This window comes from Channa argus, chromosome 9 (assembly GCF_033026475.1).
Source record: "Channa argus isolate prfri chromosome 9, Channa argus male v1.0, whole genome shotgun sequence".
Taxonomy (NCBI): Eukaryota; Metazoa; Chordata; class Actinopteri; order Anabantiformes; family Channidae; genus Channa; species Channa argus.
The window spans coordinates 12,476,316-12,502,877 of record NC_090205.1 but is presented as its reverse complement, the minus strand read 5'-3'; the positions used below and the strand labels follow the sequence as shown (position 1 = coordinate 12,502,877).

The window sequence follows — 26,562 nt, the reverse complement described above, 5'->3', positions numbered from 1 at the left end:
ATAGCAGAGTAGGGAGTGGCTGGGCAGAGCAAAGTGCATCCATTTCCAGTCTCATGTTAGATGCATATTGTAGCTTTTAACTAATAAGCAAACCAAAAATCAATACGTTGATTCTAATTGATCAAATGCTTACAAAAAAAGGAAAACTTGGCAGATAGGTGGAAAATGAGATGTGTTGTTTGAAACAGTGGTCTAAGTTACAAGGTGATGGTTGCCTACCTACCAGTAATGCCACAAAATAGTCTGGTGTTTAGTACTTTAGCAGTTAACTCAGCCTTGGTGACTGTGTACCCCAAAATACCCTGACAGGTGGAGGAAATATTACAGGACACTTAAAAGTACACAGTTGCCTAATAAAGGCAGGTTAGGGTATCTGTAGCTACCTGATCAAACATTTTTTCTCTGTATTGACAAAGGCAAATAAGCCCTGCTTTTTTCTTTGTAATAGCATTGTAAACAAGGTATGTGTTTCAGCAGAGTAAGAGAGAAAAACTCAGTGTGTGTAATAGCGCTTTTGACCCAGCTGCTTTTAGTTCATACAGTATAAGGGCTAGGTACACATTTGGAATGAGCCATTAAAAGGAAAGAAAAGAAGGCCATTAATCTGCCCACAGGGGGCCACAGAAGAAAACACTCCCAAGAGCTCAATCTCTACATGTTGCAAAAAACGACCACTCATGTTTTATCGGTTATTCAGAATGTGGATTTTGTGTAGGAGACTATGTAGTACACTCTCCTACTCCTCCTACTCTCCTGTACATATATACATGCAGGGCCATAGATGCACAACAGTGATCTATCATACAAATCCAGCCTCTCTGTCTTTATTTTTACATAGAGGCTGATTCAGTCTCAGTATATAAATACAGCATATATCTACTTCTTGTCTTTAACGTTTGAGGCATGTTACTGCAGCTTGGTTAAAACCTCTGAATCTTGGTCACACTATGTTGGCTGTAAAAACCAATCCTCATGTTACTTTGACGGACATAGTTCATTGTTCCACATTAACTGGTATAACACATTTTATTTCTCTTTAGTCATGTGCATGTGGTACACTAATTTTTTTTGTGGGAAGCGTGGTTACACATTCTGTTTGCACAGGACTATGATTTTGTGGAGGCGAGAGGATTTCAGTGGATTCCCCAAGAAGGTAGTTTACAAAATGTGAGATATAATCAGCACTGCAGAAACGTACTGTAAACAAGGAGCCGCAAGTAAAAAAATTAAAGCAAACTGGATCCTTGGACGATTCTTCGCTTGTAATTCTCCATCATATCCACGGTGGTCTGACAGCCCAACAAAGATATTGAAAGAAAAATTAGTCGCACATTATTAATCTTTATGGAATGTATAGAGTGTATCTGTGTTTTATTTATTTTATTTTATATCAGTACATCTGTACATCTGGGGCAAAAAGACCACCAGATATTACACACACTGTAGCAGTGTATCCTAGCCTCTTGCCATGTTTTTTTCATTCACAGATGAAATCTAATCTATCGCCATATTCAGTTTTCCAGTGTTAAGATTGAATAGTAAATGAGTAAAATAGTAAATCCCAGCTCTTTTATCTTAAGTACTTTACAACGTTGCTTCACACACACCTAAACAATGATGCAAGGTGCTCACCTGACTCAACAGGAGTAACATGGGGATCATTTTAACATATGTACAGGAGGAGCCAGTCCCACTACTGGTGCACCACCTCACTACTATTTGTAGGTTGACTTTTACATTTCTATTTTAATACTATTGTGACATCGATTTTGATTTCACACTGTGAATTAACTTTTTTTTTAATTTACCAAAAGTGTTTCAGTAGCAGCTTACTAGTTTAGTCTGGTGCACTTAGTTACTCTGTTTAATAAAGTGGCTTATGTGTAATACTGTATTTTTGAATTTGGGCAGTTTCTAATTAAAAACTGACACAAGTGAAAGAAATAGTAATCACACTGTAGCTCTTTTTCTTGTTTGTTGGTAAATTTTATGCATCACATTCTGTTCACAGGCTTTGAGCAAAACTATTGCATATGTGAAAACTGTTGTGTAAAGTTTTTTTCCTGCCTCCAGATGCTTGAGATGATTGATGAATGATTGACTTAACTGTCTGATTCAACCTGGACCAGAACTAAAAGTCAACATTCTACTTGCCTTGGTCTACACCACATGAACCAAACTACAGGTGTGAAAACACCTTAAGAAAGACTGAGAAATGCTTGGAGCATTTAGTTGCCTTGATGCAAATGAAGCCACATATTATCCCATTTGTTTCCAGGGTGTACCAAAGCTATGGAAAAATGTTTGGACGAAGAGGGGGTTGTTGTGATGGTGGGTGGAGAAAACAGGATACTGCAGCACAATCCTATTGTCTCCTGATAAAACAGCCATCAGCTATTTTGAGCCTGTAAAGTGTAAAGTTGGATTGAGGGTGCATTGCTCCATAATGTGCACTTGCCTTTATGGAAACCATTCCTTTGTGTGTCTTTGCGGAGGTGACGCAGTCTATTGTCTATGTCTTGGATTTCCACCTCAAAGTGGAGAAAGGTCATGCCGTGACTATGCTGCATCCTTTTTGGGACGATATGACCTTCTTTTTTTTTTGTCTCCATACTAGACTCTCAAATCGTTGCCATGGTGCTCATTGTGCAGAAGATGCTCGGTTTAAATATACTCTCTTTCATACAGCCAGTTCAAAATTAGAGAAATAAGTAAAGAATGTTGTTTGTGGACAGACTAAGTCTGTCACTGTAGTGTGCAGGCTAAATTAAACCCATCACAGCATGTCTAAGCTATATCAAACAGCAGTTTGAAAGGAACCCCTCAGATCCACTGATAGTTAACAAAGACGTGCAGCCTTGTGCATTCCTTAAGGCAAGAGAAGAGGGTCTTTTTGTTGTGGAGATAGGGGATCATTAAAAGACGGCGTCTCTATGGTAAAAGAAGGTCTTTGTGTGAGAGGAGGGTCTCAATGTGGCCTTTGTAAGTGGCACTGCTGGGATCTGGTGTCAAAAGGAAGAGAGAGAATTATTCTGATTCTTTATCTACTTTGTTGCCACTGTGGGCATAAAGTGCTCATTTTTTGACAAGAAAGAGGGGAGGATATGGAGGTATTTGCTGCCTAAGCAGGCTATGGTATTGCTGTGTAGGTGGAGGACGTAGGTTGACGCAAGGCAGAGACATCACAACCAGCTACATAGAGCTTTTCTGCATGTCTACAGTCAAAGTTTCACCCATATTATGGTAATTAAAATGTCACTAGTGAGCCGATTTTACATGTTGGCTAAATTTTGGAAGCGTGAATTTGAGTTTGATTCAATTTCCCATCAGGCACCACAGGAAGGGTTCACCAGTACAATTGAAAAGCTATGTTTCCATGAATCCGGTAAATGGAAACTGTTCTGAAGGGCTTAAATGATCACTGATTAACCCACAGATCAATTTAAGGGACATTTGATTCAGTGACTGGTTAATTTCAGAAAGTAATGCAGCATTGAGGATGAAGGTATAGTTCTCAAGATGTTATGTTGTGTCTATATTTTTACCAAGGGTTCAAATTGTTTTGCCTCTGATGAATATGAAATGTGATCCCAAAGGAGCAGGTTGAACTGGTATGTTTCATGTGAAAAGACTCTTAGGCTTAAATGATGTGTTCAGATATCTCCGTTAGCTGGAGGTCCTGACACTTCTGACCTGTTGTTTGGAAAATCCCATTTTAGCGACAGCTTTTTTGATCACGTCATGTTCCCACTTCCCCGTGTGTGTTTGAGTCATGTCACACATTAGCCTGTGATTATAAGTGGATATGTTGGAATGCAGACATCCAAAGACAAATTGTTTCTATCAGTGGCTGGACCCAGCCACACAAAAAGGATTTTCGTGTGCACATAGCAGCCCTTTATGTCTGGATGTCCCTTATGAGTCATATGTGCCACATCCACAACATCCTTTTTGCACCCCAGACCAATACACAAAACTGCGTGAATGGCACTTCAACTATTATACATATGACAGAGCCGCAAGCATAAACAACGAGTGTATTCACAAACCATGGTGTACAAAAACACAACCGATTGCATCTACAGTACAAAACAATGTAATGCTCAAAGAGAAAAGCTGCTACGGCGCAGTGACACAAAAGTGAATTAGACAGAAAATGTTGCTTTTCAGCATGTTCGATGGCTGTAGCCAGGCCTCTGATAGCCCAGCTCTAACCTTCGTGTTGTCTGTTTTGTGTCTGACAGGGCTTGAAGAAGACCAGCCAACCCTGCGGAGGAAGGGACTGCAGCAGTGGCTGTAAATGTTTCCCAGAGAAAGGTGCCAGGGTAAGTCCAAAACTGTAACTACTCTTCGAAATAGCTCCATAAACACTATCACTTCATGTTTCTTTCTTCCTCTCTTCTTTAACCTCTATGTTCTGCAATACCAAATAAGGCCATGACCACACAGGATTCTGTCTAAATTCCTTGGACGATTGGAATTTCATTAAGTTGGTTGATGAATGTGAATAGCTTCCTCCCATCTCAACCTTGCTCATAGTGCACAACTTAGAATAGTAATGTTTATGTTTCCTCCATTACTGTCTTGAGGAAACTTGAAGCTCACAGTTTCCCTGTGCTATATTATATATTTGAAATGGCCTCACATTCTCTTGCATAAAGGATAGAAGTTGTATCCTGCTTTATATTTACACACCCAGCAAACTTCTTTGTGTCTTTTTACTTGTTCTGACCAGCGTATCCTTCAAACACAAGGAGAGTACCCACCCTGTTTAGATTTGTCATATGTTGCTCTGAGTTAGGGAGCTAATACAAAATAGATGGACCTTCATAACAATAAATGATGGTTCTTACACACAGTGAGCTTAAATGTATCAGCGCATCGTGTTTTATTATGGCCCAAAACCAATGCAATGTAAACATGTTAGAAGATGTGAATGAATCAGATTGAAATAGAACTCCACATGGCTGAATGCCTGTGCTGCTGAAACTCATTATGGTGAAATACTTATCATACTTATCTCTATGTATCATAAAACTGAGGTTTAAAATTCACACATTTACCCTCGGTAAAAGAAGAGATTAGTGTAGAGCGAGTGTCTGGAGTGTGGGAGACTTGTTAGGAAGACAAATGGAAACAGAAATAAAAAAGAAAAAGGGGCCTTATCCAGGCGTATTTAAATCAGTGAGACAGACATAGACTAAACATGCTGAGATAACAAACTTACAGTGACTGCATGACTAAAAGTGCTTTTGGCTTCAGACAGGTTTCTGATGGTGACTTCACTTTCTTTAAGTTTGTAACTCCAAGGCTCAGACAACTACAATACTTTCCACTATGGTCCTTGTGCTTACTCATGAAAATAAACAAGGTTTCATTTGGTCTACATATTATTTCTTTGGGATAGGGACACAGAAGTTTACATGAGTTACTGACGTAAAGAACTTCAAAATCCCACCTGCACTCTGAGTGCAGTACTTGCTCGTTGAGCTGGAGAAACACAACATGGATAAGATTGTTGGTTGGGTCAACATCCAACAAATATCTACTAAACAAACCATGCTGATAGTTATATTATAGTTTTTTGTTGTTTTTTATTAGATTATATTTCCAAAGATGTAAATGTGTTTACATTTTTATGATTTCATTTCCTGGAAAAGATGGGGATTTTACAAGGCGTAGATGCACTGTACTTTTTAACAATTTAAAAAGTAACATTATGTACTTTTTAAAGACGGACAGTATACATTTGTCCGTTTCCTTTGTTTGTCCAACCTTAAAATGAGTGATCATTTGTGAGCTATAAATGCCTCAGTACAGCTGTGTGACGCGGAAAAGTCAAGGACTGAAACTGATCAAATGAAAATAAGCTCCTACCAGTAAGTAACCGCTCCTGAGGGAGACATAGGTGAAGACAGGAATGCTTCACAGTAGCAACTGTAGTTTGACACACACTAAGACTTTACCAGACCAGCGTTCCAGTAGATCTGACGTTTGACATCCAAACTTGCTGTGGATACAGGAAATCCTGTAAGAAGTCACAGAGAGAGACAGAGAGAGGAAGTTCAACATTCCTCATCTGAAGAATGCAAAAGTCTGGGTCAGCAGGCCACATTTCTCTTCCTCCGCTACCTTCATGGGAGAGGAGCAGCTAGATTAAAGAAGAGATCCTTACATGGAGGAATGGCTCTCAAGTCCAGCCGAAAGTCCGACAAAAACTTACATTTTATATATATATTTATATATTTCACAGAGTGCGCTGTGAAAACGAACTCTTTTGTATGTCATTTGTATGTCTTTTCTTCCCCTACTCCTCTATCAGACACACACACAAAGAGAGAGCAATAAAATCGAAGAAAAACTCAGGAAAAAGCATTTTCCATCACTATACAGGTAAACTTTGTAAACTACATTTCTAAAATGAGTCAGGGGTGTAGTAGAAATCAGATTATTTATCTACTGCGTGTATACACTGATGTCCAGTAACCAGGTTGCTTAAAGCTACAATATACAACTTAAGAAAGCAGTAGTATGAAACTCCAAATTAATCTCTGCTTCACTCTTTACACTCAACCACACTCTCCTCTGCCCTTCAGGTACTCGTCTTTATTAAATTACAATCAATAAGAATGCTGCAAAACGTAAAAGCCAAACGAAAACCTGCAGAAGCGAATATCTGCACTGCTGTTCTATGGTCTGTGTTTCTGGATCACAGAAGGTTTTGACGGCACGTCTCCACATTAAGATAAGTTTTGGAGCACATTTCTACAAAAAATGATACAAAAAATCATTACACACTGTAGCTCCCAGTGCATGTAAACTTGTTCCCAGAACCCTGGTTTCTCTTGGTAACTAGGTTACTCAAGTGCATGCAGACACATCCTGTGTGAAGAAAGTGCCAAAACAGTGAAAGAGCTTTTCTTTACGCAGTCATAGTTCAGCATCAAGCAACCTGCTTAGTCTATGAAACTGAGAAGCAAACACCAAGTCTACCAAATATGAATTCTGCAAACATTTCTCACCCACACTGATTTTTTTCCTTTAACCATTTGTTACTGAAATGTAAGCCAGGTAGTTGTGATCTTATAGCTGATTGGATGAATTTGTTAATTGTTGCCAAAGCCTAAGTGCCTCGTACAGACAAACTGCATTTCCCCCCCTATTTCACTACCCAACATCTGTACTTGTTAGTCAATACTACGGAAACTATGATAGATTCCCACATGTTCATCCCATGCCAATTCTGTTTTGCGTCCATCTCCTTTCGTACTAAATCTTTCCCTGAGGACATTCTTAGTGATTAACACCGTACTGAACGGCCAGACTGATCCTTCACAGCTGCCTGGATTGGCTCACACTTGCAACAGCTGTGTTAATAAAGTGAGGGTTGTTCATGGGTAGGTGCTGCCTGTCATGTCAGCATCTTGGTTTGGAAGTTCTGTGAACTAGTTGGATTTTCTTATTGGAGCAGGACCATCAATGTGTCCAACTTTTTTATCTTTCTATATTTTATCTCCTTTTCACAATGCTTCAATGTGTACCAAAATAGTGTGCCTGTGACCTAATAATCAGTATAAGAAATGTTAAAGGTAGAATTAGTATTATTGCATGAGCAATGGGTCCTATGAGAACATTTATGTGAACACTTTCACCTGTAGAGAAGCTACAGGTAATTACTATATCACAAAGCTAATATCTCAATCTGGTTTGTTGAACATGACAATGAATTCCCCTGTCCTCAAATGTACTCCACAGTCACCAGATCTCAAACCAATACAGCACATTTGGGATGTGGTGGAACAGAAGATTCGCATCATTGATTTGGAGCCAAACAAATCTGCAGCAACTCTGTGATGCTGTGTTGTCAGTATGGACTAAAATCTCAAGAAAATTTTTCCAGCACCTTGTCAAATCTATGCCACAAAGAAGTTTACCAGTTCTGATGGCAAAAGAGGGTCCAACCCAGTACTAGCAAGGTGTATCTAATAAAGTGGTCAGTGTGTGTATATTCATTATGTGGCCAGAAACATTGCTGCAAATAAATGCTGATGGGACTTTGTGTCTGTATTCCATGAATGAATGCTTGAATTCCCATATGCTGCTTTGTCCAGTAGACATGACATACTTTAAAAATTGAGAAGTCAGGTGTGAAGGTGGACACAAATCCAAACAGAGACAGAGAGAGTGTGAGAGCGTGTAAGATACTGGAAGAATTAAATGGCTTGTTTGTAATTTGATAATTTTATGGATGTTCAGTTTTAGGGTAAGAGCAGAGAGTTGGCAAACTGACTCTCTGCCATACCACCCACTCGCCTGGCAGAGAAAAACATCAAGCTCCTCAAAGCACGCTTCCAAAAGTCGTCACTATTCGTCTGCATCATTAGTGGATTGGACTCTTGAGATTAGATGCGCTTCTTAAAGTGAAAGAATCAGAATATACATTAGGGACAACCAGCAGAAAGGGTTCACAACACTTAAAAGGTGTAGTCACAAAACAGAGATGGCACATGTAGGAATGCTGGGAAAAATCCCAGGAGTCATAAGTGAGGTGGCGCTATAAAAGAAGAACTGCTCGTTGCCTGTAATGCATGAACCAGGGTAGCAAATAAATCTTAACTTAAGGAACCCTGCGCTCTGCCCAGAAACTGTGTTTAGCCAATCAGCACTGTCTTTTGTGCTTGGGCTCTTCAGTTCCAACAAACAAGGAGCGTAGACCGATTTCACAGACACTTTTGGAAACAGTAGCATCCTGCGTCAGCATGACCTTACCGTCTCTTCTCATTCTACCGTGGGCGTGAAGAGATAAAGAAAAAGCAAGAGAAGTACGGAGTGAGACGGGAGGATGTGGTAGGACAACCATCACAGATGCTACATTATGCAGATTGAGAGACACTATCCTTTCCACCATGGGAAAAGCTCCAACAGCTCATGTCGATCAGGAAATGACACAAATCTCAGGAAGCTGAGCACAATGACAGTCCACTGGTCTTTTTTTAATATAGACTGCCTCTGTTTTTGTGGGAACAAAAATGTCTGTATGTTTGACGCTAGCTATTAATGGCAAATATTTCCTTGTTCCGTGAAAACAAGCCCCTACCTACCCTCTGATTCCAATACCGATGACTATCATGTACTTCCCTGCCTCTGTAGGGACAGGATGACAACAGCAAAAGGAATCTTTTGAATGAAGGCATTTTCCAGTGCCCTGATATACAGTATAAAATTACCTCTTGAACTTGACTTAGATTGCACCCCAACATTTCTTCTTCTGAGATGGGAACTACTTTGCTGTCTTGCAGTAGAGGAAAAGAGTTGATAAAATGATTTGATGATACCTGCAATCAGGAGTCTTATCCATTCCTGCCATCCCCTGACCTTGACCTTGACTGGGCCTGTCAATGAACAACTACCAACTGTGGAGTAATGATGAAAAATTGTGCATGTCTGTGAGAGTGGGAGTACAGGGAACAAGGAACAAACCTGTTGCTATCACTAAAGCTCTTGGACAGAAGGATTTTCTTTTCCCAAGTTTGCTGGAAAGAGGATTTCAGACGAGATATGCGGCTGGTGAAAATTTAAGCTATGGAGCAGTAGGAAATGTCTGGGGAGACACAAACACCAACCCACACACCCACAAGACAGAAACCAGCTGTTTGGTTAACACAGTACAATGATGTACCAGACAAAACATGGAGAGACATTTATTTGGTAGCTGGTGCTGGAGGTCAAAGATTTTAAAGACATCTCAGCCACTGTGTGAAACTGTTAAATGTGATAGTGAGACATCACTATCACGTCATCTCCACACTTGACACATTCCTTATCTTAGATTGAGAACAGTCTGTGCATATTAAGCAGCAATTTTGCCAAAGATGGAAAATGTATTTCTTAAAATTTGTTCTCTGGGCCAGTTAGTGCAGGGCCACTATTTATTTATTTACCAATCCTACCATATTAACCAGCTTAAACTGTAAATGATTAGTGTGAGTTTGTCTTTCTGTAGTGTATTAAAGGAGCAAACTTTAGTTGAAGGGCAATTAACAGGAATATCAACCCACAGTACGACTTTCATACACAAAACTGCTCTCCATATTTCATGGATCACATCATATTTCTCCAATGACATTTTGGTCTCTATAATAAAAAGAAATTCCTTCTCCCTTTGCTCTTTCATTGGCAGAGCCAAGTTTGACCCACCGTCCTTCACCCAGCTGTCGTCCGGCTTAAGGAGCCCGTAAAATTGGTTCACTCTCACATTTTAAGACGATGGGTGCTTTTTAGGAACAAGGGAACTATTGTTGGTGTGGACAAAGCAGGATCTCTTTTTGAAAGAAACACACATACCACTACATACATATGTATACACAAACACAGGGGAACACACACAATTGGATATGTACAGCACTAAGATGAAGAATCTGTATGCTGTAATAGAGGAGAACATTGACTGAGCACTTTCCAAACAAAGACAAAAAAATGGAAGTACTTAGTGAATGGGTAAACCTATTTCCGCTTTACTCTGTGCAACGCAGTGACAATCACGTGCAACATAATTGCATCTTAGACAAAGAGGTTTAACGTTATGTTATGTGGTACCTTACACATGTAAATGGAATTATTTTTATAGTTTGTGTAGAAGGTTGTGAAGCTTACTAAGTTGGGTGGCTTTAAATTAGAGCCGATAGAACAGACTGAAAATGAAAACGGGTTTAAACTTCCACCAGCAGGTAACATTATACATCCTTTATGTCTTTCTTCAATCTTTCTTGCCTGCGGTGGAGCAGCACCGTTTCCTCCACAGCTGAATGTTTACTTTCCCTTTCATAGACATTCTCCCCTTTCTGTGGTGCGACAACATTGTTAAACGAAAAGCAGCTTGGGACAACTTTGTCTATGAGCCGAGTGCTGCCTGCTTAAATATATAGAACCAGAGTGAAGTCCTGACCTCAAATGTACCTGCTACCTCTTTGCAGCATCTCCCCTAATAACCTGCACCCATCTTCGACAAGTTTGTCTGTTCTTGCTCTGAACACAAACTTTGCCATAAAAGCTCAAGTTTTAGTTTCTGCAGTTGTTCCTATGTAATGACTTGCAACGGAAGTTAGGTAGCCTATTCACGGCTGCCTCCGGGTAAGAAATGTCGAAGTGTGACACTGGTGTATTGTCCAATCACAGTGTAGCAATGGTCACTGTCCTCCATATGTCACGGGGTCGATTGTATCAGTAGGGACGTGAATACCCAGCCAGTGTTGGTCCATTGTGTCCATCAGTGGGGGCTGTAGTTTTTCATCCAGGTGCAAATAAGATGGTATAATCCGTGTCCATGATTTTACGTGTGGGAAGGATATATTTTAGGTTCTTTTTAAGACACAATGCTTGTGACAATGACAGTTCTAAAACCTTAACACTATTTCTCTTCCTCCACCTCTTTCTCTTATGTTTACTCTCTTGGAAACAATCGGTTGACAGATGCATGTTTGTGAATGAAAGAGGCACAAAAAAAGATTTCATTATATTAACTTCAGGCACACGTTGACCTTCATATTGTCACTGTGTCGCTCTTCTTACACCTGTAAAAGAGATTATTTGGATTGTGCTACTGACAGTGCAGCCATTCAGTAGCACAGTGTATATTTAAACTGTGGACTCCGGCCTTGTGTTGCCATCTTTAGCCTGACTGTGTTATCATGGGTGAGAACATGTAATGTGATTGTACCTGGGACGTTGCTGCCTCCCTGGACTCTAAACTCAATCATACCTCAGCACTGATCACTGAGATTTAAGGCAATCAGTTGATTTAGAGTTTTAGTAGACAGGACAAAGGACAGGATCTTCAGAGCTCATCACAGACACAGCATGTTGTGTTGTGAAACCTGTCCCCGAGCCTAGTGGCAAACTATTACATATCCTACATATCATATTTATTTGCACAGAATTTCACTTTTCTGTGAAATCCATCATTTTCAGCATTTTCTGATGCAGGGATTTGGTTTTCCCTGGCAATGTGCAACATGTGCTCATCACTGTGAATTTTTATTTAATTTAATTTTTTAAATATTGTAAAAAAAATGACTCTTCTGCTTTTGCCATGGCACAAAGTTAAGGTCAAACATTTCCCGCAGTAGCCAACATCTGCACTTTTTACACTTTTTATATGTGTAAAAACTATACCCACCCGATAAGGCATTCATGCATGGGTCTTTGCCCTAAATTCCCCTTCGCAAACTATACAGGAATGTGCAATGCAGCAGGAATAGCAGTGTGTGCTGCATTCCCATGTGGGAGAATGAATTTTGTTTTTTGGGCCAGCAAAAATGGAGTGTGGGCTGAGCCAGCTGAGTAAGTCAGAGGGTACAGAAAGAGACCATAAGGATTTTATGGGTATTCCTTAACGTGATGCGAGTCATTGAATTCCACAACAGCTCTGAATCACAGCAAAGTGTTAGAACATTAGAATTATACTGTATGTCCAGACTTGGTTCTCATTGCACACATTTATCTTAGGTTTTGATAATTTGCTACTTTGTAATGTTTTCAAAACTGCCTGAAAATAGCCTTAGTCTAAAATGTTGTAGTAATTCGACTAATTCTTTAATCTTTAAAACAAACTGGAGAAAAACATGAACATAAGAATAGATCCCATTGTCTACCTAATATGACTTTCACCATAGTTGCCACAGCCTCTCAAATGGTTGTACTTCATATATAATTAAATGTACATACTTTTGTACCCTTGGGTTCAATGTACGTCAGAGAACAGCTTGAGAAAATTATGTTTTTCTTGGTGGGATTTTATGGACAGAAGCTGTATCGCAACTGTAATGACAGTGATGAATGTAACCCTGGGATTAAAGAGGTAGCACATCTATGATGGACCTCCATACACACAGATATACACTCTAGGCACGTGCAGACCCCAAATAGAGTCACATAAGTGGATGGCCTCTAAGTTGAGGGCAACACCTCATTTCTTGCTCTTTCTCACCTACATGCACATGCACACACAAATTGCAGCTGTGTCCTGTTTAGACACACATGTTCTTGGACCTCAGACTGGAGACGTTTCATTCCTCTAACATGAGGCAATCGCACAGGTGTTGGGCTGCAGAGACCCTCGGGATAGCTGGAGGTCCAGTCTGTTCTGTTCTCACCCTAGGATCCCCCCCTTGAGTCTTGAACTTCAACACACACTCACAACACACATGCAGACTCTCACACAGAGTTAAGTCTAACCGCTGGTCATTAGCAGCCCTCCCTTGGGTAGATCTGGCACATGCAAGGGCACATGCTCGGTTTAATGGCATTCAAGCACACATTTTCTCAGTCTAAACATATTAATTCTATTCTAAACTGGTTTCAAAGTAGCCGAATGATTGAATGGCTAAACAAAGAAAATAAATTAAGCAGCTTAAGTGCTAGTTATGCCATCTCTCCCGGAGCAGATGAGTAAAAGTAATTTGTTGTTTCATAAATCTAGTTATCATCATGCAACACTTTACTTTCATTTAAGTACTATTTCTGTTATCTGTATTCTTTATGGCCTTTTTTCTTTATCTGTGTGTCACTTTATATCTGGTCCACATTCTCCCAATGTGGCATTTTGAAAGCTGACCTCTTCGGCTGCAGCGAGTAGATCTAAACACACATTATCTGATATCTAAACATCATCTCCAGATGTTTATTTACTCTGCCCGAGTGCTCCGCAGGGCATCTAGTTGAGGACTCTGTTTTCCCCCAGAGGAGCTTCATCGAGCCTCTACCCTAACCCCTGATTCTGTCCACCACTTGAGGGGAGCTGGGTCCTGTTTTCCCATGGGCATTGTATAGAAGGGATGGGGATGTTAAGGAAATGAGTCCAACAAAATGTGTCCAAGAAACACATGTGAGGTGTGTCACAGAGCAGCAGGACTCAATCCACCAAAGTATTTAAGCCTGACTGTTGAGGCCACAAAGAACAGGATGTCATTTAGTGTTTACGTGCTTTAATTCACCTTACTGACCCATTTTTACCTTCCCTTTTCCTTTTTTTCTCACTCAATTTCCTATCTTTCTTTCTCTACAGTTACAAATTCTTTCTTCATTTTCTTCTACTCCATTCAATCATAAATCATTCTTTAGCATTTCCCCTTCTGCTGCCTTTTTCACACCACTGTTCCTTCCTTTATTTGTTGTTTCTACGTTATTTTCTTTATTCTTTCCCTATGTTGTTCTACCTCTCTCATTTCCCCTGTAGGAGGCAGATCAGTTCAGAACTAGAGTTCTTGTTGAAACTCTTTTTTTCTACCGTTGAATAGAAGGGGCTGCATTTAAGAAATTGTGTAACTTTCCAAAACCCACAATCTAACACTAACTTCCTTTTGCGGTTATTGGCATCTCTCACTGCTCTTTCCACCTCTTTTTTGCTCAGTTTAAATAAAAAATATTACTAGGCAGTGTCTAAGGTCCAAAAGTTCCAATAAAAGCAAAATGTGATAAACTGCACTTGAGACCTTTGTGTATGGTATGTACATCGTGGCGCACATGATTTCAAATTTACACTGAATTTTAATTTTCAGCTGACACAAATAACAACAAAACCAAGTCTGAGTGGAGCACTGGGCGAAACTGTACCAAATCTTAATGCAAAATAAATTTACATTTCTCTGAAAAATGTATTTAGATGGAAACTTTGCTTTTGAGTGGGGCCTGGGGGGAACTATGAAAGCTGAATTGGTTTGGTTCAATGATACCTACACATGAACAGCATGACTTCCTGTAAATCCCCGTCATTTGCAACCTTTATTATTGGCATTGCTACAGCAGGCAGAGACACTGTGTTGTGTGGATCTGTTCTGTAGATGAAGCTCCCTGTCCCGTAATGTTGACATCAGAGGATAAAGCTCTCACTGCACAGGATGAGTCGTCTCCCACCACATCACTTTCTGTTTTCGCAACAAACTGAATATAGAGAATATCCATGAAAAGAGGCACAAGTGTTGCTTATATTTGAAGGAGTTTTTAAAATAGCTAATTTTTGCAGGCATGTGTGTATTTTGTTTTCAAAGGTCAGTTATAGACTAAATGTTAGTCTGATGAAACAAACAACATGACAAGGAAAAAGAAAAATCTAATCTTTGTCAAATGTCGGAATAATAAAGCTGTGTTGCCATAGCTCCAATCTCTGTTGATGCTTTAATCAGTAGGTATTTACTTTTCTTGTGTTAAAAATTACAAAATGCCCTCTGCATTTTTTCCAGCCAGACTAATGAAGTAACAGACAGGAGTTTCTGGATAGTTGTTTATGCATTTATTTTATTTTTCTCTGAGGTCAGAGGTTCGTGAACTGGGCTGTGTGTTCCCATCCTGTTCTTACCATGTCTTCCCAAACTGTTCACCCCAAGGGACAGTCTTGGCCCAGATTAAATTTATGGTGTCAGACGGGGGAACTTTTAATAGATGTGTGATTTAGCATTGAGAAATGCAAAAACACACTCGCCGAAGAGGACATAGAGAGAAAGACGTCACTGTATTTTCTGTAGTGTAAAGAGAAGAGATTTTATCAGAGATTTTAAATGAACGGACGAACAGTGGTGGAAAGTAATACAGTTACCATGATATTGTACTTAAGTGCAGTTTCTCACATACTTTACTTAAGTAGATTTAATTATGGCTACTTGACTTTTACTCCACTAGATCTAAGAGCAAATATATATACTTTTTACTCTACTACATTTCTAATCAAAGTTGCATTACAATCGCCTCACTTTAAACATCAAATAATAAACCATTTCTATCCATTTTTTTATGAAAATGAATCATTACAGAGACAGTCACAATGTCAGTTTTTCTCCTTCCATGATCTTATTTGAAAGACCTCTTTGACCTATTAGCAGTGCTCAAAGTAAGCTTGCATACAGTAATTTTACTTCCTGAACTTGAACTTGGACTTGCCTTTGTCTTCTTCTAACTTGATACTAGTAGTTTAGAAATAAAACTGAAAAAACATCAGATCATATAGTTAATCCTCTTCAACCCATCATTTATGTCAAATACATGAAACACTTTTGATTTTGAATATTTTAAGAAAAATAAAATCACATGTACTTACTTTTACTTAAGTAGAAATTTCAGTGGGCACTTTACAAGAGTACATTATAGTTTTTATATTATTGGTGTAATGTTATATACTGTACTGCAGCAATGAACTCGGAATATGAGAAAACTGTACAAATCATATTTCCTCATGCGTTATTTTAAAAGAATAGAGGTTAACATGTTTGCCTCTCAGCATCCAATCCCACACCATAGCCTCAGTCACATAACTGCGTGGTGTGTTTTAGGTACTGCTTTGGTTTACACCAATTAGCCGCAACATTACCTCCACCTAGTGCTGCTAACGTTGTAGTGCACAGAAGTCAGCATGGGAAATCTGACCGGCTCCATGCTCAGAAAACTGTGATGTACTCTGAGTTCTGACAGCTGTCTAAGCGTTTTTTGTTGTGTTTCTTTTCACCCATGCTGGCCCCTGTCCACCACTAAAAGCAGACATAAGTTAGCAAGTAGCAGAGCTGGTGTTTTATTCCTCTTGTCTTTTTAACAATCCTGATTTCTTGTGTATATTCTGTCATTCTTTGTGTTGTTGTGATTTATTTCAAAATAATATATTGTACGGCCTGTGTACACTATAATGTTGACATTTTGTGCTGTTTTTATGTACAATGATGTTTCAAGTCAGTGGAGTGGCCTGCAGTCACTAATGAGAGTAAAGTGGAGTAAAGCCCAGGTCACCCCCTGCCAGGTGCCTGCCGAAGACCTTTGAGCACAAAGAGAACGGACCAAATCTGAAGCTAAGATAAATCAGAATCAATATAAATAAATCCAATTTTATTATTATGTGCAATTATGTGGTTTTGTATTTCAATCACATTAGTATTTTGTAGCATTAGCAACCTGGCATATTTTCTTTTCAAAGGATGGATTTTTACCTCTCCCCAACTGTTTGTTATTACTGGTTTTCGTCAATTTGGAGCTAAAAAAAAAGAGCTAAAAAATGTGACAGTGAATGTACACTATAAAAACACTATTAGCCAGTTTAAATTCAAGTTTAAAACCTTTTAAATACCCTGGACCCACCCCAGACTTCCTCATGCACACATAAACACACACTTTGTGATTATGTATAAATATGTATGTGTGCAAGATATACTTTCATCATGTAAAGTGTGATTACAGTCTTGGGCTATTACACAAGCATTTTTATTCAAATTAAGTGTGTGTGTGTGGGATAGGGATGTTTTTGTTGAGTCTTTATAGTTCAGGGTCAGTTCAGGGTAAAGGGGTAGCAAATTCACTGTCTTAGTTACAGAGACAGTCTTAGTTACAGAGGTAAATGTCCTCTGTAACTAAAACTAAATTGACTGCATTGGATTATACTTTCAAAAGTTGAATTTATAAAGATTATTGGTCACATATGATGTAAAGTCTTCCCATCTCATTTTCTTCTCCTCCCCCTGTGATTTCAGTAGAGTTGACTGCTGATTGATAGCTTGTCCCATTATGGAGCTCACAAGATATGAGGCTGAAGTTATGGAGGTATGGTGTAGCTGACTGTGTCAGAAAGAAAAACAACGAGCACAGACAGCTGTGATTACAGAAAAAGCCTGAGAGAAGCACATGTCTCCTGAGCTTCTGGTGAAGTCATGACTAGGTTTCAAATAGAAAGATGAACTCAGGCCTAAACAGACACGTATGTGCATCTCATTAGGTTTTTTTTTGGTTGTCTGTTTATAAATGTCCAGAATTTTACTGGACTGAGTTGTAATATCAATATTTCTCCTTCTTGTTTTCTACTTAAAGTTTGTGCACCTGCGGCTGCAATACAACTCAGATGTATTTCATGTTCACATATATAGTGGGTAAATTATACTCAAGTGCTTTTCATGCTGTATTCTTCAGCTTTTTTTCTCACAAAGCATGATTACTCTTCCCTCAGTAGAGAAAAGCAGGGAAATAATATAAACAGACAAAGGATCGTTGGTAGAGATTTAAAACAAAAACAAGGTGTACGACATTTTCAGAGGTTGGGTTTGGAAGGAAAAGCTTGGTGGAAGTAGTGTGAGCAGATAAGAATAGGGTGTATAGAGGTCAAAAGGAAGTGAATCTATGGAGGACCAGTAATTAAAGAGGAGGGGGACTGGGGAGAAGAGATGTAGCTGATTAAAATGATGAAAAACAGGCTGTGATATATGAAAGTCATTTGGCTGGTTTGATTTAGAGATACTGAAGCTTTTACTATAATTAAAATGAAGCAATAATGTGTTGTCCAAAAGCGTCTCAAAGCAAACATTTCAATTAAAAAGTCTCCTACTGTAGCCTTAGGCTGGGTAAGGGGACACACTTTGAAACGGTCTCTGGGTCATTGTCTTGCTCTCAGTTATAAAGTAGAAAAAAATACAAGCTGTTGTTTGAAGAATTAAATAAAATTATTAAATGTTGAAGCATGAGGGAGAAATTTAAATGCTGCCTGATTTGTTACCTCAGCACACACCTGAAAAACCACTGTGTGAAGTGAGTGTGATCATCAAATCTGAAAAAATATCAAAGGCAGCGTCTCCATTTATAAGGTCAATAGTTTGGGGTAATTTAACAATTTCAGATATTGTCAAGATGGTCCAACAAGCACACTGAGGCTCTTAGAAGGAAACACAGGGCAGACGGGTGTCAGGAGGAGTAGAAAAGCTTCATCAGATAATTACAGACACTTTCTGTAAATGACCTTTTTGCCCAACATTTGTACTTGTAGTAATAATAATAATAATAATAATAATAGTACCTAATATTATTTGTGCTTAATATTATTATATATTAATGGTAAAAGTTACACTTTTGCATTTTTTCTGATGACTTCCACTTTTGAACTTGGCACAGATTCAAGACAAAACGTCTCATTGACAAACCTCACAGATGTGATGGTAAATGAAAAATATTTTCCTGCTATATAATTTTGAGCATTTAGGCTTTTACATTGTGTCTGTTGTCACACACAAATGTGAACTTGTGAATATCAGCTTTTTATCAGGCCTGTGTTTTGCAGAAAGATACAAAGCAGTGCACAATGATTATCATGGAAGTGCTCTAGACAAAGATCTCTGATGGAATTACAAATAGACGTGCACGCAGCATATGTTAGAAATAAGACACCATTCTAGCTCACTTCATTCCTTCTTTCTGTCATTGTATATTTTACATTTTCCTGTATTGGAAAACTTACTGTGCTTACTAAAACTTACTATTTTTCTTCAGAAAAGCAGTCGGGTTGATTAATATCGTTTTAATGAGAGTGATGATTTAAAACTATGACTGTGAATGTGCATGTGACGCCCTTCTGTCATGTGCCTGTGGGGCTCTGTCCCACCACAACAGTAGAGAATATGAGGAAACAGATGTGAGTTTTCATCCAGACAAAAATGTGATAAAAACTACTCTAATCTTGACAGGAACATGCAAATTATGAATCCTTAATATTATGTTTCATAAAGAAAAACAAAAAAAATCTATACTTGGAGATGACAGGGATTTGGTGTCAGCATTGTTTCTGCTGAGATCCTCACACAGACCAACTTACCATCAGTATTAATAATAGTCCGCTGGCATCAATATTGGTGACATGTTTTTTCCACCAGAGCTCTGGCTCTGTTTTACTATCAATTTTCTTGCAGACATTTGGAGCCTAAACTGCTATTCTGAGGTTCTGTTTGGACATTTAATTATTGCACATTATTAAACACAGTATTTGCACAGCTCTGTTGGCTAGTAGGTCCACCACTTGCAGAATGCAGAATAAAATATCTCAAATGTTGTTGCGTGAATGACCAAGAGATTTGGTAAAAACGTACCTTTAGTGCCACAAGCAGGTCCACTTTGTTTTATAAAATATATAATATAAAAGCACACTAAAGGATGCTGATGCTGACTAAATGAGACTTTATACGAAGTAACATCAGCTTGTTTGCGTTTTTCTGTGCTCATGTTACCGTGCTGACATTAGCATTTTGGTCAAAGCACAAGCTTGCCATCATCATTGTTGGCAATACGATGATGTTATCATGATTATTTTACTTATCGCTTGATCAGTCCAGTCTTCTAGCTGTTCTCATCTGTAAATCTCAAACATTCACACATTCACAGCATTGTACACTCTGTCCGTTGTTCATGTGGAGCTTGATTTGTTTTGACAGGACTGTTGTCTGCTCCACAGGCAACAGCTGCAGGGTTGAGATTGAAGCAGAGACCAAACACGCACCTCCTATTAAAAAAAAAACAAAAAAAACACAGGCAGCGCTCCGAGTACCACACAAACACGCACAGCACACGCAAAGGATCCCTCAGTGACAAGTTCATCTGAGGCTCTGTCTCACCCTCTTTGCATGTGATTTGTCTGTTAACTTGTTTGAATTGTTATTTGACATTTGGGGTCCCTGAAGTTTATCAATTCCTCAGAGACCTTTTAACAAAGCCTAGAGCATTTCTATCTGGGGACTAATAACATTGCTGCTACATTTTTGTTTTTTTGTTCTGTGAATATTGTCAGGCCCCTAAACCAAAGATGTCCTGACTCACTGACCCTATGAACTCCCAGACCAAACAAACACATATAATTCCCATAATATCATCACCCTTAAATGTTTTCCTTCGCTTGGTACAATATTATTCTTTTCTCATCCCAGCACTCAAGCATCTCTCTTGGTTTTGTGACTGACTCACAACACACTGTTTGGAGAATCATTAAGTTGTGTGTGTGAGAGTGCGTCCCTCTACGTCTTGAGGGATGCTACCAGACCTGGCCCACGCACACTCTAACTTGCACTAAAGAAAAACCTTGGGAATAATAACCATTGTGAATTTGTTTGCATGCTGCTCTTGTCTTTATTGAAAAGCAGCAGCAGCTCTACTGAAGACCCGGTTAGGACATAAAAAAAGACGTTTGTATGTCTTGGAGAGCAGAATCACACTTCTGCCGGCCTGCCTTCTCTCTTTCATCACTCTGAGTATCATAATCAAATGTTATATTTAGCTTGTAGATTAGGGGGTGACTGTAGACTGAAATAGTCAGCGATTAAAATGCTCTCTGAACAGCTCTTTGAACTGCGTTTAAATGTTGGGTGTATTTTGAGCGTCTTTTAGTTATGTGTTAAGATGAGACAAGATTATGTTTTTTATCTGAAAAAGTCTCTAATTTGTTCTGCTCGTTTTGCTCCTTAATGCCGTTCAGTGACACTGAGATGTACTTTGGAGATGTTGATCTTTCCCTCTGGCTTTTAAATCCCCATGCGGTAGTCAAGTTTGTATCTTTTCCTGAGGGTGCAGTAACCTGTTTGACCACGGGATGGACCATGAGAGTGGGGAGCACTGAGCAAAAGGAATGCATATGTCTCCCCCTTGTGATACAGTCCGAAAGTGGTTTCATCCTGTTCTTTTTCTTTCGGCTGTTCCCTTTCAGGGGTCGCCACAGCGAATCATGTGCCTCCATCTAACCCTGTCCTCTGCATCCTCTTCTCTCACACCATTTAACTTCATGTCCTCTCTCCCTACATCCATAAATGTCCTCTTTGGTCTTCCTCTAGACCTCCTGCCTGGCAGCTCCAACCTCAGCATCTTTCTACCGATATATTCACAGTTTCTCCTCTGAACATGTCCAAACGACCTCAATCTGGCCTCTCTGACTTTATCTCCAAAACATCTAACGTGAGCTGTCCCTCTGATGTACTCATTCCTGATGCTGTCCATCCTCTTCACTCCCAAAGAGAACCTCAACATCTTAAGCTCTGCTACCTCCAGCTCTGCCTCCTGTCTTTTCTTCAGTGCCACTGTCTCTAAGCCGAACAACTTCGCTGGTCTCACCACCGTCTTGAACACCTTTCCTTTCATTCTTGCTGATACACTTTTATCACACAACACACCTGACACATTTCTCCACCTGTTCCAACCTGCCTGCACTCGCCTCTTCACCTCTTTTCCACACTCTCCGTTGCTCTGAACCGTTGACCCTAAGTACTTAAAGTCCTGCACTTTCTTCACCTCTGCTCCCTGTAACCTCACCGTTCCACCTGGGTCCCTCTCATTCACACACAGATATTCTGTCTTACTGTGGCTAAGCTTTATTCCTCTGTTTTCCAGAGCAGACCTCCACCTCTCTAGATTTTCCTCCACCTGCTCTCTGCTCTCACTACAAATCACAATGTCATCTGCAAACATCATAGTCCATGGAGATTCTTGTCTAACGTCATCTGTCAGCCTGTCCATCACCAGAGCAAACACGAGGGGGCTCAGAGCTGATCCTTGATGGGAGACCGACCTCAACCTTGAACTCCTTTGTCACAACTACAGCACACCTCACCACTGTCTTAAAGCTCTCATACATGTCCTGTTGTACTCTTCTAGGCATAAAACTATATTGCTGCTCACAAATGCTCACCTCTTCCCTTAGCCTAGCTTCCACTACTCTTTCCCACAACTTCATTGTGTGGCTCATCAGCTTTATTCCTGTGTAGTTGCCACAGCTCTGCACATGTCCCTTGTTCTTAAAAATGGGCACCAGTACACTTCTCCTCCAGTCCTCAGGCATCCTCTCACTCTCCAAGATCTTGTTAAAAAAACTAGTCAGAAACTCTACTGCCACCTCTCCTAGACACTTCCATACCTCCACAGGTATGTCATCAGGACCAACTGCCTTTCCACTCTTCATCCTCTTCAGCGTCCTCCTCACTTCACTCTCACTAATCTTTGCTGCTTCCTCATTTTCCTCATTCATCAACTCTTCAAAGTTCTCCTTTCATCTTCCCATCACACTCCTGGCACCTGTCAATGCATTTCCATCCTTATCTTTAATCACACCTACTGCACATCTTTCCCATCTCTATCTCTTTGTCTCGCCAACCTGTACAAATTTAACTCTCCCCCCTTACTGTCCACCACTAAGTCTCCTTGTCCACTTTCCTCTTTCCTGATCACATTAGCTGTAGTGGTTAAATCATGTGGTAGCACCTCCTGACCACCCAGAGTCTGTCTAAGTTCCTCCCTGAACACTATACAACATTATTCCTTTTTTAACTTCCACCACTTCGTCCTCTGCTCTGCCTTTGTCCTCTTCATCCCCATCACCACCAGAATCATTTTTCAAGCGACCATCCTGTGTTGTCTGGCTACACTCTACCCTACCAATTCTTTACAGTCACTGATCTCTTTCAGATTAAAACGTCGGCATAAGATGTCGTCCACCTGAGTGCTTCTACCTCCGCTCTTATTTGTCACCCTATGTTCCTGTCACTTCTGCCAGTCCTACTAAATTTCTCTTGCTATCTGACCCATGGTAAAACAACTTGAACCCTGCTCCTAAGCTTAGAGTCTTCATACCTTTCCACCTCGTACTCCTGCACAGTACATCCACCTTCCTTCTCTACATCATGTCAATCAACTCTCTAGCCTTTCCTGTCATTGTCCCAGCATTCAAAGACCCTTCTGTCAGTCCTACACTCTTGGCTTTCCTCTTCTCTCTCTGCCTACGAATACATCTTCCTCCTCTCCTTCTTCGTCCAACAGTAGCCGAATTTTCACCGGTACCCTGTAGGTCAACACCACCGGTGGTGGTCGTTGTTAACCGGGGCCACGACCGATCCGGTATGGGAGTCATTTTCGGTGTGAAAGTCATGACTCGCATTTTTAATTTGGCATGTGTTTTACATCCGATGCCCTTCCTGACACAACCCTCTGCATTTGTCCAGACTTGGGACTGGCACAAGAAGACACTGGATTGTGCACTCTTGTGGTTGCATTAGTCAGAAAATAGTCAACTAGGACAAAAATAACAACATTTTTGAAAACCTTGATAATGTTTGGCCTATGATCTTCTCTTCTTTTCTAACTCCTCGTCACCACTGTATGTCCACCTGTTTTTAAATAAAGTATAATTAATTCAGATTAATAAAGCTTTAATTCTTTGTGGCTTTTTCTTTTACATATTTTATCCTCAACCTGAAGTTGGTCAGCTTCTGCTTTTCCTACTTCTACAATCTTAGGGTTCCCCTGGGCCACTTGGTCCTCAGGGTCCACAGGGGCCTCCAGGGAGACCAGGTGATCCAGGCATCGTAGGACCAAAGGGGCAGAAAGGTGAAACTGGCCATGGTGGTATCATAGGTCCCAAAGGAAATGTGGTAAAATGTCCTGCTATTTTTTCTCTATAACTTGAAAAACAATACTTTGTTGTTTGTTCTGTCATTTAACGTCTGATTCTTGATGCTCCACAGGGAATGACTGGTGTTCCTGGGTTTTCTGGACATGATGGTATTCCTGTAAGTCCATCTATCCATCCTGGGTGAAAACAGTATAAGCTCACTGTACTCTATATCCACAGATGTAGAGATTCTAAGAGCATCGTCATAATTTGATGCTCACTCTGCAGGGCCACCCAGGTCAACCTGGGGTCAGAGGGAAACCAGGTGCAGACGGCTGTAACGGAACACATGGTGAGCCAGGTTTACCTGGACAACGTGGTTCTCATGGGTCACCTGGTTTTCATGTAAGTAAAACCCATCTGGGCTGTAGGTTTTAACATAGGAGTTTGATTTTCTGTAAGTGACCATTACTCTGTCTTTCTGTTTCCTTCTTTCAGGGACAAGCAGGCAGGAAGGGAGAGAAAGGAGACTCTCTGGAGCTGAGTGTGTATATGGAGCGTTTCAGAGTAAGGAAGATAAGATCACACCAAACATTTATTTGGTTCTTAAGGGCATCAAGATGCAGAAAATAGCATTTATGACCTAATAAATACCTCTTTACAGGGAGATCCGGGCACACCAGGGTTTAATGGATTATATGTAAGACACATTTATTAAAGTTCATTATCTATAACTATCTCTCTTTCTCTCTCTCTATAGATATAGTTATATCTATAACTATATCTATAACTATCTATATGTATACTAAGCTTTAGCTTCATACCCATGTATTATCTGTCCCTTGATTTATGGCAGGGGCCTTCTGGATGGCCAGGATCGGAGGGTAACAGAGGTCCACAAGGACCAAAGGTACCTGTGTTTGTTTGTGTGTGTGTGTGTGTGTGTGTGTGTGTGTGTGTGTGTGTGTGTGTGTGTGTGTGTGTGTGTGTGTGTGTGTGTGTGTGTGTGAAATCTTTTACAACACAAGGTGATAAACGGGAACCTGTATTTTCTTATCTGCTAGGGTCCCCCAGGGCCTCCAGGTCCCAAAGGTGCAAAGGTAACTGACCACTTCATTAGGCTCCTCGTTTACACACCCTTATTCAGTTTAAATAGGGTGGCCTAATGACGTGTCCACTGAGTGTGTTTTATTTTGTACATATATATATATGAAAGTATCATATCATATAGTAAAGTGTCAAGTGTTTTTTGTTTTTCTGAACAGGGCACAATGACCAAAGTCATTAAAGGAGAAAAAGGAGAACAAGTGAGTAACTATGTTTGTTGAGTTTTATGGGTTTTTTCCACAGTGATTGCAAAAAAGCAACTGTACATTTCTGAAGAACTGTACTCTACTGCATTTTTTTTGCTCCCCTTCATTTATCTGACACTGCTGCTACTTAGTCTCCAGTTTAACATTTTAATGTTCTGTACAATTTTATATACTAAACAAATAGTGCTCAAACAATATGATATTTTGAAATCTTTAGAATCAGTGCTTTCCAGACATTTTGAATTCCTTAGCATAGCAGAACTTCATCAGAACCATCATCACAATTTTCTTCTATTCACTCAATTGATCTCATGAACTTTTTTGAGTGAAGGCATACCCCAATGTAGGAATCAGTGGAATAAACAAATTAGTAATTACATTTATATCAATCACAGCAGGATTTTATTCTGGATACCAAGCATCTATAATTTGATAATTCTTATTTTTTACATAGGCACTATTTAGATTGCAGGCCTTAGTAATGTTTGACTTGTTTCATCCTGAGCTGGTTAACCCTTAATGCATTTCCTGCTTACACCACAGGGGGACAGCGGACCACCCGGGCCACCAGGAAACCAGACATTATCATTGGAACAGAAGGAGGTCTGTATGTCTGCATAATCTGCTGCTCTTCATTCATAAGCCTAATATTGTTAATCCAAAAAAGCTTAAAACAGAACAAAGTGTTACAAACATGCACCACATGTACCACAAATATTTTACTTCAATTATTTTAGGTACCTTCGGGAGAGAAAGGTGTCAAAGGAGACAGAGGCGAAAACGTACGTGATTTGCAATTGTACCCACTACCAAGCACATACTAAAATTCACACCTCAGCTTTTCACTGCGCTTTTGTCTTTCTCTTTTGTTTTTTTGTTTTGTTTTGTTTTGGTTTTTGTTTAACAGGCAAACAACAAAGGAGAAATTGGTGTAAAAGGATTCCCTGGACAACGTGTGAGCACATTATTTCTGCGTATTTTACTTAAACACTGTCCTTTTATCTATGTGGTAAAATTCCATCATGCTTTTTTTCCCTGTTGCTTTAGGGTCAACCTGGTAACAATGGGAGTCCTGGACCAAGAGTATGTTTGTGTGAAAGA

The 26,562-nt window shown here is 39.8% G+C and overlaps 1 protein-coding gene across 2 annotated transcripts in view; it reads left to right on the top strand.

Moving 5' to 3' along the window:
• The window catches only part of col4a2 (collagen, type IV, alpha 2), a 62,575-nt gene that overhangs the window by 22,354 nt on the left and 13,659 nt on the right, over positions 1 to 26,562 (top strand). For both annotated transcript variants that reach the window (XM_067515700.1, XM_067515699.1), the window contains exons 4-16: positions 4,245 to 4,325; positions 24,054 to 24,188; positions 24,282 to 24,326; positions 24,437 to 24,553; positions 24,647 to 24,715; positions 24,813 to 24,848; positions 25,005 to 25,058; positions 25,213 to 25,248; positions 25,414 to 25,455; positions 26,005 to 26,064; positions 26,199 to 26,243; positions 26,369 to 26,416; positions 26,509 to 26,544. In XM_067515700.1, the coding sequence (XP_067371801.1) occupies positions 4,245 to 4,325; positions 24,054 to 24,188; positions 24,282 to 24,326; positions 24,437 to 24,553; positions 24,647 to 24,715; positions 24,813 to 24,848; positions 25,005 to 25,058; positions 25,213 to 25,248; positions 25,414 to 25,455; positions 26,005 to 26,064; positions 26,199 to 26,243; positions 26,369 to 26,416; positions 26,509 to 26,544 (804 nt within the window). The remainder of the gene's footprint in view (positions 1 to 4,244; positions 4,326 to 24,053; positions 24,189 to 24,281; positions 24,327 to 24,436; positions 24,554 to 24,646; positions 24,716 to 24,812; positions 24,849 to 25,004; positions 25,059 to 25,212; positions 25,249 to 25,413; positions 25,456 to 26,004; positions 26,065 to 26,198; positions 26,244 to 26,368; positions 26,417 to 26,508; positions 26,545 to 26,562) is intronic.